The sequence below is a fragment of the Pseudonaja textilis genome, chromosome 6 (genome assembly GCF_049901715.1).
Source record: "Pseudonaja textilis isolate UNSWEBS1 chromosome 6, rPseTex1.2, whole genome shotgun sequence".
Classification (NCBI taxonomy): Eukaryota; Metazoa; Chordata; class Lepidosauria; order Squamata; family Elapidae; genus Pseudonaja; species Pseudonaja textilis.
This window is the reverse complement of record NC_141995.1, coordinates 47574440-47591624: the sequence shown is the minus strand read 5'-3', so window position 1 is coordinate 47591624 and position 17185 is coordinate 47574440. Positions and strand designations below refer to the sequence as shown.

Genomic DNA, 17185 nt, shown 5'->3' with positions numbered 1-17185 from the left:
CTCTTAGAGCAGCCATAGGGCACTCTGAAGCAGCATATAAGTCTAAGTGCTAGAAAGGCCAGTGCCTTTCCTTCTGTCCTTCTATCTATCCGTCCGTCCATGACCCACGGTGGCACAGGGGTTAGTATGCAATATTACAGGCTGATTCTGCCGACTGCCAGGAGTTTGATTCTGACTGGCTCATGGTTGATTCAGCCTTCCGTCCTTCTGAGATTGGTCAAATGAGGACCCAGATTGTTGGGGGGGGGGGGAGCAAGAGGCTGACCCTGTAAACCTCTTGGAGAGGACTGGAAAGCACTGTGAAGTGGTATATAAGTCTAAGGGCTATTGCTATCTATCTATCTGCATCCATTCATCCATCCAACTCTATCTAAGAGCATGGTGGCGTAGTGGTTAAGAATGCAGTATTGCAGGCTAACTCTGCTCATTGCCAGAAGTTCAATCCTTGACTCAAGCCTTCTGTCCTTCCAAGGTGGGTCAAATGAGGACCCAGGTTGTTGGGGTCAAGAGGCTGACACTGTAAAACCGCTTAAAGAGGGCTGCAAAGCACTGTGAAGTGGCATATAAGTCTTATTGCGATTCCTATTAATTATTCTCTTGCAGTGCTGCTGCAAGTGGGGGTTTCTCAGCCCCCTCCCCTTCCCCAAATATAGGGAAATGTTTCCAGTGCAGGTCACGGAGGGCTGCTAACGTGGGAATCTCGACTGTGCTCCCTCCCCGTTCCAGGTGTACGAACTGAGCCTCCATTACACTCAGCACCGGGACCACAACGTGGTGACCGGATCCCTGGAATTGTTGCAGCAGCTCCTCAGGACGCCTCCCCCCAACCTGCTCTTGGCCCTCACGATGCGTGGGGGGCTTTTGCATGCCTGTGCAGCCAAAGATGAGATGGTGAGCCGCGGCCGGAGCGACAGCATTGTGGAACTGATAGGTAAGCAAGTGTTTTCCTACCGGTTGGAAACAGGGGAGACCCGCAAGAAATGCAACATGCACTTTTTTTCCCCTGAAGAGTTCCACTGCGGAAAGCAGAACGCTTCAAAAGATTTAAAATGGCTTTTGTGGATTTTTTTCCGGCATTGCTTTAGGTATTTCCTTTCTAAGCGATTTTATTTCTCTGCATGCTAAAATTTGCATCACATTGGAATAAAGTCTTTATTTCTCTAATTGATGGTATCTTACAAAATTGACTTTTTCATATTTTTTTTCCCCTTTTCGATTGCTGAGAAAAAGGAATTGATTTGCGCTCGACGGGAGACAAAGCAACTGATTTTCCAAATTAGTCATTTTGCTGAAAACAATTCCTTTAAAAGCTTGACTTCAAATTCACTGTTGCTGCTTTTCTCAGAGATTGTTATGATTTCTTTTTTAATGTTTAGTTTTATCTCTTCCTTGATTTCTTTCTGTAATTTGCAGCTGGAAGTGGGTCTTCCTGCAGCCCTGTTTTTGCCAGAAAACAAAAAGGTGATTATATCTATGAAATCTGTGCCCGGTCTTCTATTTTGCTATCTATTTTCGTTACTTTGACTTGGACAACTTTGGTTGGTTGGTTCTTGGTCCTTCATTCTTTTTTTTCTCTCCTTTTGTCATATATTATTGCTGATCTTTAAAAGAATCATAGTTTATGTTTCATTCTTTGCTTTTTGCTCTTGTTAAAATTATAGAAGGTATCATAATGAAGTCCTACCGATGGGGTTGCAAATAATCAGTAGTTGATGGCACATAAGCAATCAAAATGAATTGATTTGGTTAAATGTCTAAAAGATTAGAATACTCCTTTTAATGCAAAACTTTGTTTCAACAAAGTACATTCCTTTTTTTTTCTTTAAAAAAAAGGCTGCTTTTGAGTGAATTGTATTTCCTTTGATTTGAATTTTTGTGGCATTTCCCTAATAATGCATTGCTATGTTGTGTCTGGAATGTGGTAGCTCAGTGGCTAAGTTGCTGAGCTTGTCGATCAGAAAGGTCAGCAGTTTGGCGGTTCGAATCCCTAGCGCCACGTCACGGAGTGAGCTCCCATTTCTTGTCCCAGCTTCTACCAACCTAGCAGTTTGAAAGAACATAAACAATGCAAGTAGAAAAATAGGGAACCCTTTGGTGGGACGGGAACCGCATTCTGTGCACCTTTGAAGGTGTTTAGTCATGCCGGCCACATGACCACGGAGACGTCTTTGGACAGTGCTGGCTCTTCGACTTTGTAACAGAGATGAGCAACGGCCCCTAGAGCCGGAAATGACTAGCACGGATGTGCAAGGAGGGGAACTTTTAACTATATTGTGTCAAAACTAAATTATAAACAGGTAGGTAGTGAGAGAGAGAAAGATGGCGATGGAGATAAAAATTGAGGTATAGATACAGGTAGTTCTTGATTTATGATCACAATTGAGCCCAACGTTGTTGTTGCTAAGTATTGCAGGGCTAACTCTGCCAACTGCCAGCAGTTCAATCCTGACCGGCTCGAGGTTGATTCAGCCTTCCGTCCTTCTGAGGTCGGTAAAATGAGGAGCCAGATGATTGGGGGCAAGAGGCTGACTCTGTAAACTGCTGAGAGCGGGCCGTAAAGCACTGCGAGCGATATATAAATCTTAAGTGCTATGGCTAATGTCCAGTGGTGAGTTGGCTACGGCGAGTTGTCCCTTGGTCAAGTTGGCCATGGCAAATGGACCCTGGCGCGTTGTCCCATTCCGCTTTGCCCTGCTGACCGTCTGCCTCTTTGGCGTTCCACGAGACAAGCAGGGATCATTCCTGATGTGAGTCCCTTTTTAGAGTCAAACATACCTGAATCTTGTTTAGTTTCCCTCATGTTTCCTTTCAGGCTCCAATGCACTCGCTTCATTGTATTAACATCGCACACTCAAGCGCGCAATCTCTATTTTTCAAGAAGCAGCAACGCTGAATAGCTGTTTGAAGAGTGCTCTGTTTTGTGAGCCAGGCAGTCTCTTGAGTTCTGCGTAATTGTGCCGTAGTATACCCATAGTTTGAGAGAATCCCTTAATTATCCTAAGTCACACGAGGCCTGATCCGAGAAATCCATCATTTGGACAGCCCCCTTTCTCTGCGGAATGGCCTGCCTGCCCTTTATTTAAAACCATTTAAACCAGTGGGTTCCTACCTTGTTCGCTACCGGTCCGATGGGTGATCGCGCGTTTGCGCACGCATCCCTGACACACATGCACGCGCCAATCAGCTGAGAGGATGAAGAAATGAAAAGTTAGGAGTCGCTTGTCGCTTGTTTTATCCTCTCAGCTAATCATCGGACCGGTAGTTATTTTTACTACCGGTTCGGCTGAACCGGGCCAAACCGGGAGCATACCACCTCTGATTTAAACCATTGCCTATCACCTCCTGCAAAACGAGGCGATGGGGACCTTCCAGATTTTTAGCCCAAATTTTAAAAATAGGGTTAATGATTAGAGCTGGCTGGATAATTTGAGTCCTCCATACCTTCCCAAGAAGAACGATGGGAGCTGGGTGGAGCATCCGTTAGAGGGCTTTGAGCTCACGGAGGAAATGGCAGGCAAGAAAGTGTAACTCGAAAAATTAAAAAGAACAACAACTTTGCAAAAAGACAATCAAATTGTTGCACAGAGTGTATGATAAAGTTGCCAGAATTTTATTTAATTATTTATCTTTAAATCTTGCATTGATTTGTCAGCCAAAGTACTTTCAGGAGAAGAAAGTCTGGAAGATGATTCTGAGGCCAAATCTGAAACCAGCCAGATGGGCTTTGCAGGTAGGTTGGCTTTCTCAATTCTCGTGAGAATGACTGAAATCTATTCTGTTGTCATTTTTCTTGACTCGTGATTGTACTGCCTTCTTAAGAAGAAAAAAATGGGAGTTGCGTGTGTTACGTAATAAAATCTTCCTTTCTCCTTTTAGGGTCTGTGAAAAGCGAGCTAAACAGTGAATTGACGTCCACATCGGGCATCTCTCCTGGGGCCAGCTCGGCCTCTGACCCTCCGGTTTGTGACATCATCACGGAGCAACCCCGTTCTCAGCACATCTTGCAGTCCGAGTCGGAGATCTCGGCTTGTGATTTGACAGGCGCGACCCCGAAAGCCGATACGGATGACGACATCCTGAGCAGGAGCTCCAGCCAGATCAGCGCCATCCAGTCCGACGTGAACGACGGCACCTCGTCGCCCATCAGCGACAGCTCTCAGACCACCACAGAAGGGCCGGACTCGGCTGTGACCCCGTCCGATTTCTCTGAAATGGTAAAAAGTGGTTCCTAAGGGTTAGCTCCCCAAACACAGCGAACCCTCTGATGTGAACTCAAAAGATTCCTGTCAGCATTCCGGCAGTTACCCCCAATTAAATCATGAGTCTCGAACCAAATTTCTAAAACTTCAAAAGGATTTATTGGGAGTTAACATGTCTGCCACTGCCTGGGTGCAGCCAACTCTAAGACACATCATTCATTGTTACCCTTGACCCTGGTTTTCCCCCCATCCCCTGGATGTATATCGTAATTCATATTCTCCAATGGGACACATCCATAGCCCAGAGTCATCACCCATGCTCTCCAATTAGAATTTTGCACGGCAGAAACTTCAGTCACCTAGTTACTCTCTTTGAAAAACATTTATGGAATGCACTTTCGGTTTGCAAGCTGCCTCACTGCTCCCCCTCCCTTTCTGTTGGCAACTCTAAAAAGACCATAGAAATATTTTATGAGTTGAAAATTCCTTTATTAGGAATGCCAGCAGCCCCAGCAAAAAGTTTCTCTCGCAGTCTAACAAGTCTGTCCAGCTAGAAGATGAATAGTTGTCTGCCCTCTGCCTTCTATCCCCGGAGCTAGGATGGGGCTTCACTAGCAGCAGTGGCTCTTCCGTCCCAAGGACCGGCCCATAGATTTCCACTGTTCTCCTCTCCTCTGCCTTCTTTGCATCCGCGTGTCAGGCACTGGACACTGACTTGACTGATAATTTTTTGGGGGGGTGGGGAAGGAAGGATGACACGCAAAGAACATGGAAATAACTTACATTCTCCTAACTCAGCATGTATATATAGAAAACAATATGTATATAACACAAACCATTCCAAAAATATGAGTTCCAAGTATACTTGTAAGAGAAGAAACAGACGTCTTGCGATCTCCGGAACTGAAATTGTATTTATTATACTTACTAAGCTTTTGTCAGCCTCTGCTGACATCATCAGAATATTAAACTAGAGATCTATGCCTTTATATATCATTAATCAATTTAGACCTTGCACGCGTAATAGGACCTTCCAACCACCTTCTACCTGTAATTAACTTTGACGATGTCAGCAGAGGCTGACGAAAGTTTAGGAAGTATAATAAATATAATTTTTGTTCCGGAGATCGCAAGATGTCTGTTTCTTCTTTTACACATTCACACACATACGCACACAGAATGTTGGTAAAGCTCATTTTAAAATTTATGTTTCCATCTAAAACCAAGGGTTTCCAAAATTCGCAGCGTTCAGACATGTGGACTTCAACTCCCAGAATTTTTGAGCCAACCAGGCACTCTGTGAGTTAAGTACACAAGTCTTTAAAAAGTTACTAGGTTTTTTGTGGGGGCCAGGGGCACCTGATCCAAACTGCTTTGAAAGTTTATTCTACTGCTGCATCATAGAGAATATTGTGAGAATAATAATGAGAATGCTTACTGTTCTGTGTTTGATTTGCCAATTACACAGTGGCAGATAGGACAGCACTCCAGAGGGTTAACATCATTGCCCGGTGGATCATGGGTTGCCCTCTCTCCCCTCTTTGGAAGGGATTTAGCGCTCCTGCTACCTTAAGAAAGTTCAAAACATCCTCAAAGGTCCATCTCATCCTGGGCACCCGCCCTTTTTTTTTAACTATTACCATCTGGCAGAAGGTACAGGACAATAATAAAAACAAGGACAAACAGGCTGAAAAACAGCTTCTATCCCAGGGCAAGTAGCTCTGTTGGATTCTACTGTATAGTGTAATATTAATGCAATATCAGGGGTTTTCACATTCAATGTATGGAATGCGAAGGATGCGTGTTTGTGTTGATTTTCATCGTCATGATGTATACTGAAGAAGGTATCTAATTTCATTGTACGAGGTGCAATGACAAAGTAAACTAAACTATTCCCTGTGTAAAATTTAGATTCTAGAAGGTGGGGAGAACCAATACTCTGGAATGCAAATTGGACAGCTTCAGGAGGAGGAAGACGAAACGACAAGCATTCTACACGAGGCGATGGATCCGTTCCGAAATTCGTGCCTCGGTATGTTGACGCTTTGTGGAAGCAAATGCAGATAATCCTCAATTTGTGACCTCCCTCAACCGAGCCCCAGATTTCTGTTCCTCTTCCTCCATCATTATCATAATCATTATTATTATTGTTGTTATTATTTTAAAGAGCTTCAGCGATCCCATTTAGCAAAAAGTGTGAGCCACAGGAGGGAGCCTTCCAATGGCAGCATGGAGAAGTTTGGGCCTAAGGAAGAAACTGAGCTAGCTGACCATGGAAGTAAGGTCAGTCTGATGGGGGAAAGCAGTAGGGCCTGGGGTTGCTTCCCCCTCCCCCCCCCAGTTAGCCAGAAGGGAGACCCTCTTAGGGGGAGCAGAGAGGCTCTGACTCGCAACTCCAAAATGTTCAGGGTTTGGGAGACCAAACAATCTCACCTAAGTATCTTCTCAGGCAGGGGTGGATAATTACAGTAACTAGTCCTCAACTTACAACCACAATCGACTCCCCCTCTGCAGCATTTACATTGTTAAGCGAGACAATTGTGTTTTGCCTCATTTTACGACTTTCCTTGCTACAGTTGCTAAGGGAATCACTGCAGTTGTTAAGTCAGTTGGGAACTGCAATTGCTTGTCAAGCCCCTTCAATTTTGACCATGGTTCGGTGAGCGTGTAAATCAGCTGAGCTGCAAAACACGGAAATAAAGGGCAGACACCGCCGAACTACCAATTTGCCTGAACCGTTCCGAACCGGTAGAATCCCAGCCCTGGACTGGTGTATTTTAATCTCTCCAATAAAATTGTAATGGGATTTTTATTTTCTTAACAACAGCTTTCCAGAATGAAAGGTGATATCGGGGGCTACAAGGACGGAAGTGCTGCGCCGTTAGTCCACTGCGTTCGCCTTCTGTCGGCCTCTTTTCTGCTCACGGGAGAGAAAGGGGGTGAGTCGAGCCCCACGGAGTCCCTGCAGAGAAAGAACGAACCCATCAACACCTTTACGCTCAGGACAATTAAGAATTTAAAAGGAATAAAAGACTTTGAAAATAGGCCGATGCTAAATTAGGATACCTCGGCTTAGAGCAGCGTTCCCAACCTTCTGTGATGACCCGGGGCGTGACACAAAAACAAAGTCACAAAAGTAGAATAAATTCCCTTTAATCCCTCCAACTTGGCCCCAATATCCAATTATCCTCGGCTGAATAACAAACTCTTCGAAAAACAGTCTACGAAGGGCAGAAATGCAGCCCGAACCCAAAGTAAAGATAATTAGAAATAAAAAAAACCCAACACAAACCACACTGCAGTAATTAACACGGCAGGCCAGGATGATAAATTGCAGACTTTCAAAGGATAACGCAGCACTCACAGTTGGGAGGATGCCAAACCCAGATAATGCACGCTTTGCTTCCAGTTTGATGAGTGACATTGAGCTGGCCATAGAAGTCCCTCTGGGGGAAATCACATGACCCCGGGACGCTGCAACCGTCATAAATATGAGTCAGTTTTCCAGCATCAGAATGGAAGTCCTTGTGACCTCAGGGACACTGCAACAGTTGTCTGTGTGGAAAAAAATTCCCAAATCACTTTTTTCCATGTCGTTGTGACTTTGAATGGTCGCTAAATGGACTGTTGTAAGTCGAGGACTACCTGTTCTCAGGTTTCCAGCAATCGCCCTCATGAAATCATGATTCTCGAGCCAAACTTCAAAAAACCTCAAAGGATTCATTAGAGGTGACATACTGGCCCTGCCTTGTATGAAGTCAACGTTGGCATATGTCATTTACAGTCACCTGTGACCCTGTTTCCCCCCCCCTCACCCCGGGTGTGTTATAAATCAGATTCTCCAACTGAGCACCTTCACAGGCTGGGTGTCATCAATCACGTTCTCCAATTAAATATTTTTGCAGCAAAAGTGCTGGTATTTTAGTTACAATCTTTTAAGAGTTGGCATGTACTTTTGCTTTCAACTGCTCTTCCAGATTTCCTTCCTCCCCCTGTCTTTTTTTATGGCAACTACTAAAACAGGCACGGGGATGTTTTATGAGATGTCGCCTGTACTGAGCCAGCCACCTGAATTTTTCTGTTCCCTTCTAGCTCTGGTGCCGGATAAAGACGTCAGGGTCAGCGTGAAAGCCTTGGCCATCAGCTGCGTAGGGGCAGCCGTGGCCTTGCACCCGGAAGCTTTCTTCAGCAAACTCTACAAAATGCCCACTGAAAGTAACAAAGAAGAAAGAGGTAGGTGTGTTTGGTGGATTTCTTAAAAAAAAAAAAAAGAACCCAAAACTTTTATTTTTACCTTGGTTTAAAACAGGGGTGTTCTCACCCAGCTCCCCAAACACAGCAGAACCTCTGAAGTTAATTCAAAGGTTTCTTTATTACGAGCGCCGCCAGCCTCAGCAACATGTTTCTTGCTCACAGGCTAACAAGTCCGCCTGGCAGGGGAAATGAATAGTTTGCCTGCTACTATTCGCTAGCAGTGGTGGCTTTTTCGTCCCTAGGGCCAGCTCATAGATTTCCATTGCTCTCCTCTTCCTCATCAGCCACCTTCTTCTGTCCCAAGGAACAGCCCATAGATTTCCACTGCTCTCCTCTCCCATCTGCGCATCCATGTATCAGGCACTAGACCCAGCTGCTGTTCCTCTTCCTCATCAGCCACCTTCTTCTGTTTCAAGGACCGGCCCATAGATTTCCACTGCTCTCCTCTCCTCTGCTTTCTGCACATCCATGTGTCAGGCACTGGACCCAGCTGTTCCTCCTCTTCCTCATCAGCCACCTCCAGGCCTGGGGGCTGTTGACTCTCCATCTGAGGGTTGATGAATGGCTCAGGCTCTAACTCTCTCTCTCTCTCTGACAGCTCCATTTCCTCATCCCCCTTGGAGCTCTCAGATTGCCTTGATGCTGATCCTGACTACTCGCACGCTGCCTCCTCCTCCTCCTCCCTCCTCCTCCTCCTTCTCCGATTTGGCTGTTGGGCTGGTGGTCGACAGGCCACAACAGCTCTGTAGTTGCAGGTTCTGTAGGAGGCAGTGTGGCAGAGTCGGGGGGTGGGGTTGGACTAGATGACCTACAAGGTCCCTTCCAACTCTGTTAATCTGTAATTGAGAGAATAGAATAAAAATAATAATAACAGACTGTGACAACCAAGATCCGTAGAAGGCCTTATTGCAAGGTATTTGCAAATACTGGACCCAACTCCCAATAGCAGATTAGGGGAAGGAGACACCCCCCCTTAGAGTATTTAGAGCCTTATATAGGATACCACATTTAAAAGATTACATAATACTTCCAGTTTTTTACACATAGGAGTTATAGGGACTTTCATAAGAAAGAAATGGGTAGTCCTGGGTGTTTTTCCATAACTCCTTCCAGACTCCTTCCATGGAAATCCTCTAGCTCTCATCTTCATCATCATCATATTTCCTGTTTTTCATTTAAAAGATTACACAATAGATCATTAATAAACTTCCTCTAATGTCAGGGCGACCTAGTATGAATTCTCAAATCAAGCCAAGGACACAATATTTTGTAACTTTGCAGAACTTTAGCAAAATAACAAGTTATATAAATGTTCTGATATCTAAAAGGTCAGATTAAGAACAAATATGGGGTCTCTTTGGTTTATACATTCTTAGGTGTATCATGCACATTTTCACATATAACAGTAATCTGTTCCATGTAAAGCTGCTTTTTTTGCCATTGACCAATGGTGATTTTTGTCTAATGCTCCGGAGTGTCTTGTTAACTCCGAAAAATATGGTACATCTGTGTGTGGATTTTTTTCTTTGTTGATGCCCGATTTATTTTTTCTAGAAGAGCAGTCCGTGAAGGACATTGTGAATTATATCGACCACGGAGACCCCCAGATCAGAGGGACAACCGCGATTTTATGCGGGACCATTATTTACTCCATCCTCGTCCAGTCTTGCTTCAGTGTGGAGAGCTGGCTGGAAAATATAAAAGCCTCAACAGGTAACGTGGGTTGGAGGCCTAGATTTTGCGCCCCGAAGCATTCGGATCAGAGGTCGGCAACCTTAAATACTCATAGAGTCACAAAAATCCTAACCCTCTGATGGTGAACCTATGGCACGTATGCTGAAAGTGGCACACAGGGCCACTTCTGCCGGCATGCGAGAGGTCACCCAGAAGAGCCCTACTGCACATGCGTGCGCACCGCCCACCCACCTTCTGATTGTCGGGTATCTGGCGCGCTTGCTCAGAGGATAGGGGTGCGTGGGAGATGCGCGCGCATGCACAGAACCACGGGCGCGTGGGGGAGGTCTTGCGTGCATGCGTAGAGATGTGCAGCATGTGGGGTGCCCCATGCGCAGGGGGTGTGGGGGGGTGCGCGCATTGCCTTCTGGGTGCTGGCACGCGAGAATTTTCAGCACGGGAGCCCAAAAAGGTTAGCCACCGCTGTCCTAACCAGAAACTTCCCATTCAATTTTGGAGCCGACCGGAAATCCAGTCCCCCCACCATAGAGTCTCCACCTAATGCAGCGTCCTTTTGCCAGCCAGCAACCGGGAGCCACAACAGAGGGATGAAAGAGCCACATGCGGTTCCAGAGCCACAGGTTGCTGACTCCTGGTTCAGATGAAGGGTGGCATGACCTCTGCTCTTCTTTCTCTTCAGATACGCTGGTGGAGTGTGTCTCCTTGCTCCAAAAGAGCCTGAAAGACGAGTCTTCGGTCACGTGCAAACTGGCTTGCATAGCTGTGAGGGTAAGCAGATAACCTTTAAAACATAACATGTGTTGGTTATTTCTTCCCCGAGGGCCCACCAAGAGGGTGTCAGGGGGTCTTGTGAGGGTCTGTGACCATTCGCCACGGGCAACGTGCCATGCCAACTTGCCATGGGCAACTCACTGCAGGACAACTTGGTGTGGGAGCAGAGTTACACTAATGCCAAAGAAATAGTGGAATAGAATCATTAAAAAAAGGATGCCAAAGGAGGGGCAGAATGAAAGGTGAATGGCAAAAATCAAATTAATTTTTAAATTTATTTTAAATAATTAAACAGATTTGTTAATGGGTTGTCCTGTGGCCAGTTGGCCTCGGCGAGTTGTCCTGCAGCAAGTTGGCTGTGGTGATTTGGCCACGGCAAGTAAGCCATGGGGAGTTGGCCATGGGGAGTAGACCACGGCAAGTTGGTTGTGGCGAGTAGACCATGGTGAGTAGACCATGGCGAGTTGGCGACGGCGAGTTGACCATGAAGAGTTGACTGTGGTGAGTAGACCATGGCAAGTAGATCATCGCAAGTTGGCTGGAGTGAATTGGTTGTGGCAAATTGTCCCATTCCGTTCTTATGATAACTAGGAACTTTCAGAGAAACCCTGGATCTTCCCCCTCTATAAAGGAACCATTTAAAATAAGTTTTTTTTCAATTTGAATTAAAGATAAAGATTCCCCACTTCCACCTGGGGGAATCTGCTCTTTCCTCTCTGCTCCGACTCTTTATACGTGAACATTCTGAGTGATCTATCTAGGGAAAAAAAAAAATCTCTCAGTTGTCTCTGTCATAGGTTGACCTACTAAGTTCGTTCAAATTGGACCTCACGTTTGCACGCTTCTCTGCTTTTTGGGAGATCAAGTTGTCAGCTAGGTTTGTCAGGAATCTGTTTGACTTTCCACTAGGCGCAGAGTTTGAGGTTGAGGTAGTTAAGGTCTCCCCATTGCTATGGTGTGCTTCCTACATACCACGGGTAATTGACCAGCCTTTGTTTCTTCTGTTTCGTCGGCCTGTAGTATCCACCTATGGCAATGTCATTTTTTGTTTCCTTTAATAGTGACCTCAGTGCGTTCAGGATCAAGTCGATTAAACCCTGATTTACTGTATTGCTGAAAGGAATTAAACCTTTGTCTTTTCAGCACTGCATCATGAGCTTGTGCGGGAGCAACCATAGTTCCTTGGGGTTGCAACTACTGGTTGATCTCCTTCTCTTGAGAAACAGCGCTTACTGGCTGGTTAGGACGGAGCTTCTGGAAACGGTGGCTGAAATAGATTTTCGGTAAGCAGCCGTACATTACTTCCCCACCCCACACTGACAAATTTTCTAATGTTATGCTTAGAGTGGTGTGATGGCCTAGAGGTGGAGCTCTCACCTAAACAATCAGGAGGCTGTGAGTTTGATCCTAGGTAGAGGCAGCTATTTCTCTCTCTCAGCACAATGAGAATATATCTGCCGAACAAAACTCCGCATTGGCAACAGGAAAGGCATCCGGCCATTAAAACAATCAGCTAGCTCCATTCAGTTGTCTAGACTCCACCCCGCAAGATGATGATCTGATGTTATGCTTAATCATAACAGTACCTTTATCTCCTTTTGCTGCTAAGGCTAATCCAATTTTTGGAAGAAAAGGACAGCAACCTGCACAGAGGGAATCATTATTACATGGGGGTAAGTAACTTATCCGGTTCGGGCTGAACCAATGTGGGTAGGGTTTGCATGCCTCGTTTCACAGCTTCTCAGAATGACCGAAAATAGTTATGAATGCTTTCAAAGGGAGCTTCTCTTCCAGCTTGTTCTCCTTCCTGTAAAGTTTATCTGAGAGTCAGTGTGATGGAATGTAGTCTGGATTACCAGGAGGGAGGGCTGCACTCCAGAGGAGCAAGAGGCAACTCAGTTCAGATAGTGCGCGTGTGATGACCCAGGGTTGGGATACAAAATAAACACAGTCACAAAAACAGGGGAAGCCCCTGTTACTCCTTCATTTTGCTTCAAAGCTCCAAATATCTTTGACTGGAGAAACCCCCCCACAAGCAGTTATAAAAAGGAGGAAATGCCGTTTAAGCTAAAAATGCCTATCAACTGTAAAAAGTAAAAACAACACAAACCACACTGAAGCAATTAAGGGAACCAGGCAAGATAAGGCCTTGAAGACGTCCACAGATATTGGAATACACACTGGGAAGGACGCCAAACTCAGAGAGGAATGACAGACTAGAGATATTTCCACGCTTTGTTTCCAGCACTGACCCATACGCATGTCTGACCTTTTAACCAGTTCTCACAGCTGCAGCCCATGAAGGGGATCATGGCCCTTTCCTCCCCCATAGACATGCCATTCACGTCTCTTCCTTATCCTCTCCTCGCTGCATGCCCTAGGATGGAGAGGGGATGGGCCTGGGTCTTCCTCTGACTGCCCAGCCAACCTCCGTCCTTCCCCAGGCTCCTCCACAACCTTTGGAGGCCCACTTCCACTCCCTGTCAGCTGTTCCTCCTCTCCCTTGGAGTCAGTCTCCAACAGGGGCATGACAGTGCGTGAGAGAAAGAGGGTGAAGTCAGATCCTCCCTAATTGTTCCCAGAATACAGGTAGTCCATGGCTGAACGACCGCAATTGAGCCCAACATTTCTATTGTTCAGCGAGACATCTGTTAAAGTGAGCTTTGACTCATTTTACGACCTTTCTTGCAACATTTGTTAAGTGAATCCCTGCAGTGCATAAATTAGTAACCCGGTTGTTAAGTGAATCTGGCTTCTCCCTCAGCTTTGCTCATCAGAAGGTCGCAAAAGAGGATCATTCCAACAGTCATAAGTATGAACCAGCTGCTGAGCATCTGAATGTTGTTCACGTGACCATGGGGAGGATGCAACAGTCATAAGCATGAAAAGCAATCATAAGTCATTTTTTGTGATGACCCAGAGTGGGATACCAAATAAACACAGTTACAAAAAGCAGGTGAAGCCCCTTTTATTCCTTCACTTTCCAAGCTCCAAATATCCTTGACTGGAGACAAAAAACTCCCACACAAGCAGTTACCAGAAGGAAGAAATGCCATTTAAATTATAAAGAGTAAAAAACAACACAAACCAGGCAAGATAAGAGCTGGAGGACGTCCACAGAACACACACTGGGAAGGACGCCAAACCCAGAGAGGAATCATAAACTAGAGATATTTCCACGCTTTGTTTCCAGCACTCGCCAGTACGCATGTCTGTCCTCTTACCCAGTTGTCACAGCTGCAGCCCACAAAGAGGATCAAGCCCCTCTCCTCCCGAGGAGACCACGTCTCTCCCATATCCTCTCCTCCCTGCATGCCCTAGGATGGAGAGGGGATAGGCCTGGGTCCTCCTCTGACTGCCCAGCCGGCATCTGCCCTTCCCCAGCCTCCTCCACAACTTCCGGAGTCCCACTTCCCTCCCTGTCGGCTGTTCCTCCTCTCCCTCAGAGTCAGTCTCCACCAGGAGCATGACACTTTTTTTCAGGGCTGCTGTGACTTTGAAAAGGTCATTGAGCAAACTGTTGTAAGTCGAGGACTGCCTGTGTAGGTTTAATGTTTTAAATAGTCTCCTTTACCTCGGCAAGATTTTTGCCTGTGGGTGAGGAAAAACAAAGAACACTGCTTAGAAGAATCTCAGAATGTCCTTCTTGGGTTTTAGCATCCTTTTAAGACGGAACCCAACCATGGACTTCTGTCTGTCTTATGTAAAGTTAAAGGGTTCCCCTCGCACATATGTGCTAGTCGTTTCCATCTCTAGGGGGTGGTGCTCGTCTCCGTCACAACGCCGAAGAGCCAGCGCTGTCCGAAGACATCTCTGTGGTCAAGTGGCCGGCATGACTCAACTCCTTCGAAGGCGCACAGAGCGCTGTTCCCTTCCCACCAAAGTGGCCCCTATTTTTCTAATTGCATTTTTACATACTTTCAAACCGCCAGGTTGGCAGAAGCTGGGACAAGGAACGGGAGCTCACTCCATTACGCAGCGCTAGGATTCGAACCGCCAAACTACCGATTTTTCTGATCAACAAGCTCAGTGTCTTAGCCTCTGAGCCACCGGCGCCCCTCACTCTGTCTTATTAATGTGTCGTTATTTTGAATATTATAGGTGCAGTCTATAAGCCCCTTAAAATAGCTTTTTTCCCCTCCCACAGCTGTTAAAACTGCAGGATCGGGTTCTAAAGGAAGTGGTCATTTTTCTCCTGGGCGACGAAGACCCCAGAGTGAGGCGTGTGGCTGCAGCTGCTTTAGTAAGGTATTCGTTCAGCAAACCTTAATTTTTTCTGGTGTTGCCCTATTTTGACCAGGCTTGTATTTTGCGCAGAAAGATAGCATATACCCGTGATGGCGAACCTATGGCACGCAAGCCATCACCCCAGATCAGGTCCACTGCTCATGCGCACCCACCTCCTGCCAGCCAGATGATTGTTGGGTATCTGCTGTGCATGTGCAAGAGGCGGGGGCGTGCGGGAGGTGCGCATGCATGCACAGAAGCGTGGGGTGAATGCGTGGGGTTGCGCACGCATGGACTAGGCGGGGTGTCACGCACGCATGCGTAGGGGCAGGGGGGGGTCTCACGCACACTGCATTATGGGTGCAGGCACACGTGCGCGCACTTTTGGTATGCGACAAAAAGGTTAGCCGTCTCTGGCATATACTGTCAACCTGGCGCATAATTGGAATTACGCTTTGGGAATAATAATTGTCAACAGGCAGGGATTTAATACGGAATACGTATCGTGGAAAGACGGCAGGTGCATTCCAAATCATATTTATCTTGGAGCTCCCAAAAGTAGAAAATGTCAACTCCTAAAACATTTTGTATACACGCTTTATAGTTGACAACAGAAAGAAGTGGGCGGGGGGGGGGCGGAGTTTCAAAGAGCAGGCGGCAGTGTGGAATCGAAAGTAAATTCCATTCATATTTTCTTCAAAGACTGATTAGATGACTAAAGCTTCTGCCGCGCAAAAATCTAATTGGGGAGCATGATTGATGATTCTTGGCTATGGACGTGTTTTGTTGGATGATACCCCCAGAGGGGTGGGGGGGAAAGCAGGATTAAGGGTGACAGTGAATTACGCATCTCGTAGTTAGCTACGCTCAAGTAAATGTCAGAAGTAGAATGTTATCTTCAAATATTTTTTAGTTTTGGGAGTGTGGCTCGAGGCTCGTGATTTAATTGGAGTAAATGCCGGAATCCTGACAGAAAGTTTATATTCTCATCTGCGGAAAGATTTGGGGTGTTTCGGTGGCAAAAGCGGAATATTGAATGGCAAGAATGGAAGTGGTTGCTTATCACCGTTAAGAAAGGGAAATTAAATGCCTTATAGGTAGCTCTCAACTTAACGACCACAATTGAGCCCAGTGTTTATGTTGTTAAGTGAGTTTTGCCCCGTTTTACAACTTTTCTTGCCACGGTTGTAAAGTAAATCACTGGCTGCCCGGTATCAGGATTCCCATTAACATACCCACAGCAAACAAAACTCTGAGGCAGACAAATTCCTCAAATAATAGATTTATTGGATATATGTCATTGGCACAAGCTGGTAAAAACTGACTCTGAATATTCCTGTGGTTTTCACCCGATTAAAAGTGAACGTTTGTCAAAACAATCAGTCATGCGGTCCAATCAGGATGCTGTGCAGTTGCTAGGGAACTCCAGTCCCCTCCTTCCGAGCACCTGCAGGAATGTCCTTGGTTCCCACAAGAAAGTATTTTGTTTTGGCTACAACACTCCAGCTATCTCTGTTCCTTTCCCTCTTCCCTGGTGTGTCAACTCTGTAGACTCAAAATGGCCACAGTCATACCAGCTTCAGGGTTAACACTCAGTGGTGATCAGCCCGCGGCCCACAGATTGATGTAGATGTTGAATGGGAAAAGCCCCAAACCTGGCAGCACCCTCTGAAGTAGGGGTTGAGGATGGGATTCTCCCTCCCGGTCAACCCCAGCTGGTCTTGGCCCCTGAAGAAGGAAGAGAGAACCAGCACAATACAGTCCCACCCACTTCCAGTCCCCTTAGAACTGATCCAGAAGGATGCCATGGTTGGTTATACCAAAGGCCACTGAGAGGTCAAGCAGACCCAGGACACAGGTTCAACTCCCATTCCACTCCTACTAGAGATCAACCAGAAGGATGGCCAGTGCCAACTCCCAACATCTCATGTCCAGGCCTGAAGCCAGACTGGAAGGAGATTGTTGTGGCCTGTCAGCTGCCGGCAGCTGGATCAGAGGAGGAGGAGGAGGCGTGGGATAGTCAGGGCCAGCATCAAGGC

At 46.2% G+C, this 17185-nt stretch overlaps 1 protein-coding gene across 3 annotated transcripts in view; it reads left to right on the top strand.

Annotated features, from left to right (window-relative positions):
* The window catches only part of HTT (huntingtin), a 103669-nt gene that overhangs the window by 13220 nt on the left and 73264 nt on the right, over positions 1-17185 (top strand). For 2 of the 3 annotated variants that reach the window (XR_015744160.1, XM_087936518.1), the window contains exons 9-21: positions 727-931; positions 1414-1461; positions 3653-3730; positions 3877-4214; positions 6111-6231; positions 6367-6482; positions 7027-7138; positions 8292-8432; positions 10008-10166; positions 10828-10916; positions 12063-12202; positions 12529-12592; positions 15067-15167. Coding sequence is in view for 2 of the 3 variants with exons in the window: in XM_087936518.1 (XP_087792644.1) it covers positions 727-931; positions 1414-1461; positions 3653-3730; positions 3877-4214; positions 6111-6231; positions 6367-6482; positions 7027-7138; positions 8292-8432; positions 10008-10166; positions 10828-10916; positions 12063-12202; positions 12529-12592; positions 15067-15167 (1712 nt within the window). In the remaining variant the exon portion in view is untranslated. The remainder of the gene's footprint in view (positions 1-726; positions 932-1413; positions 1462-3652; positions 3731-3876; positions 4215-6110; positions 6232-6366; positions 6483-7026; positions 7139-8291; positions 8433-10007; positions 10167-10827; positions 10917-12062; positions 12203-12528; positions 12593-15066; positions 15168-17185) is intronic. The other variant, XM_087936519.1, reaches the window with a different exon arrangement.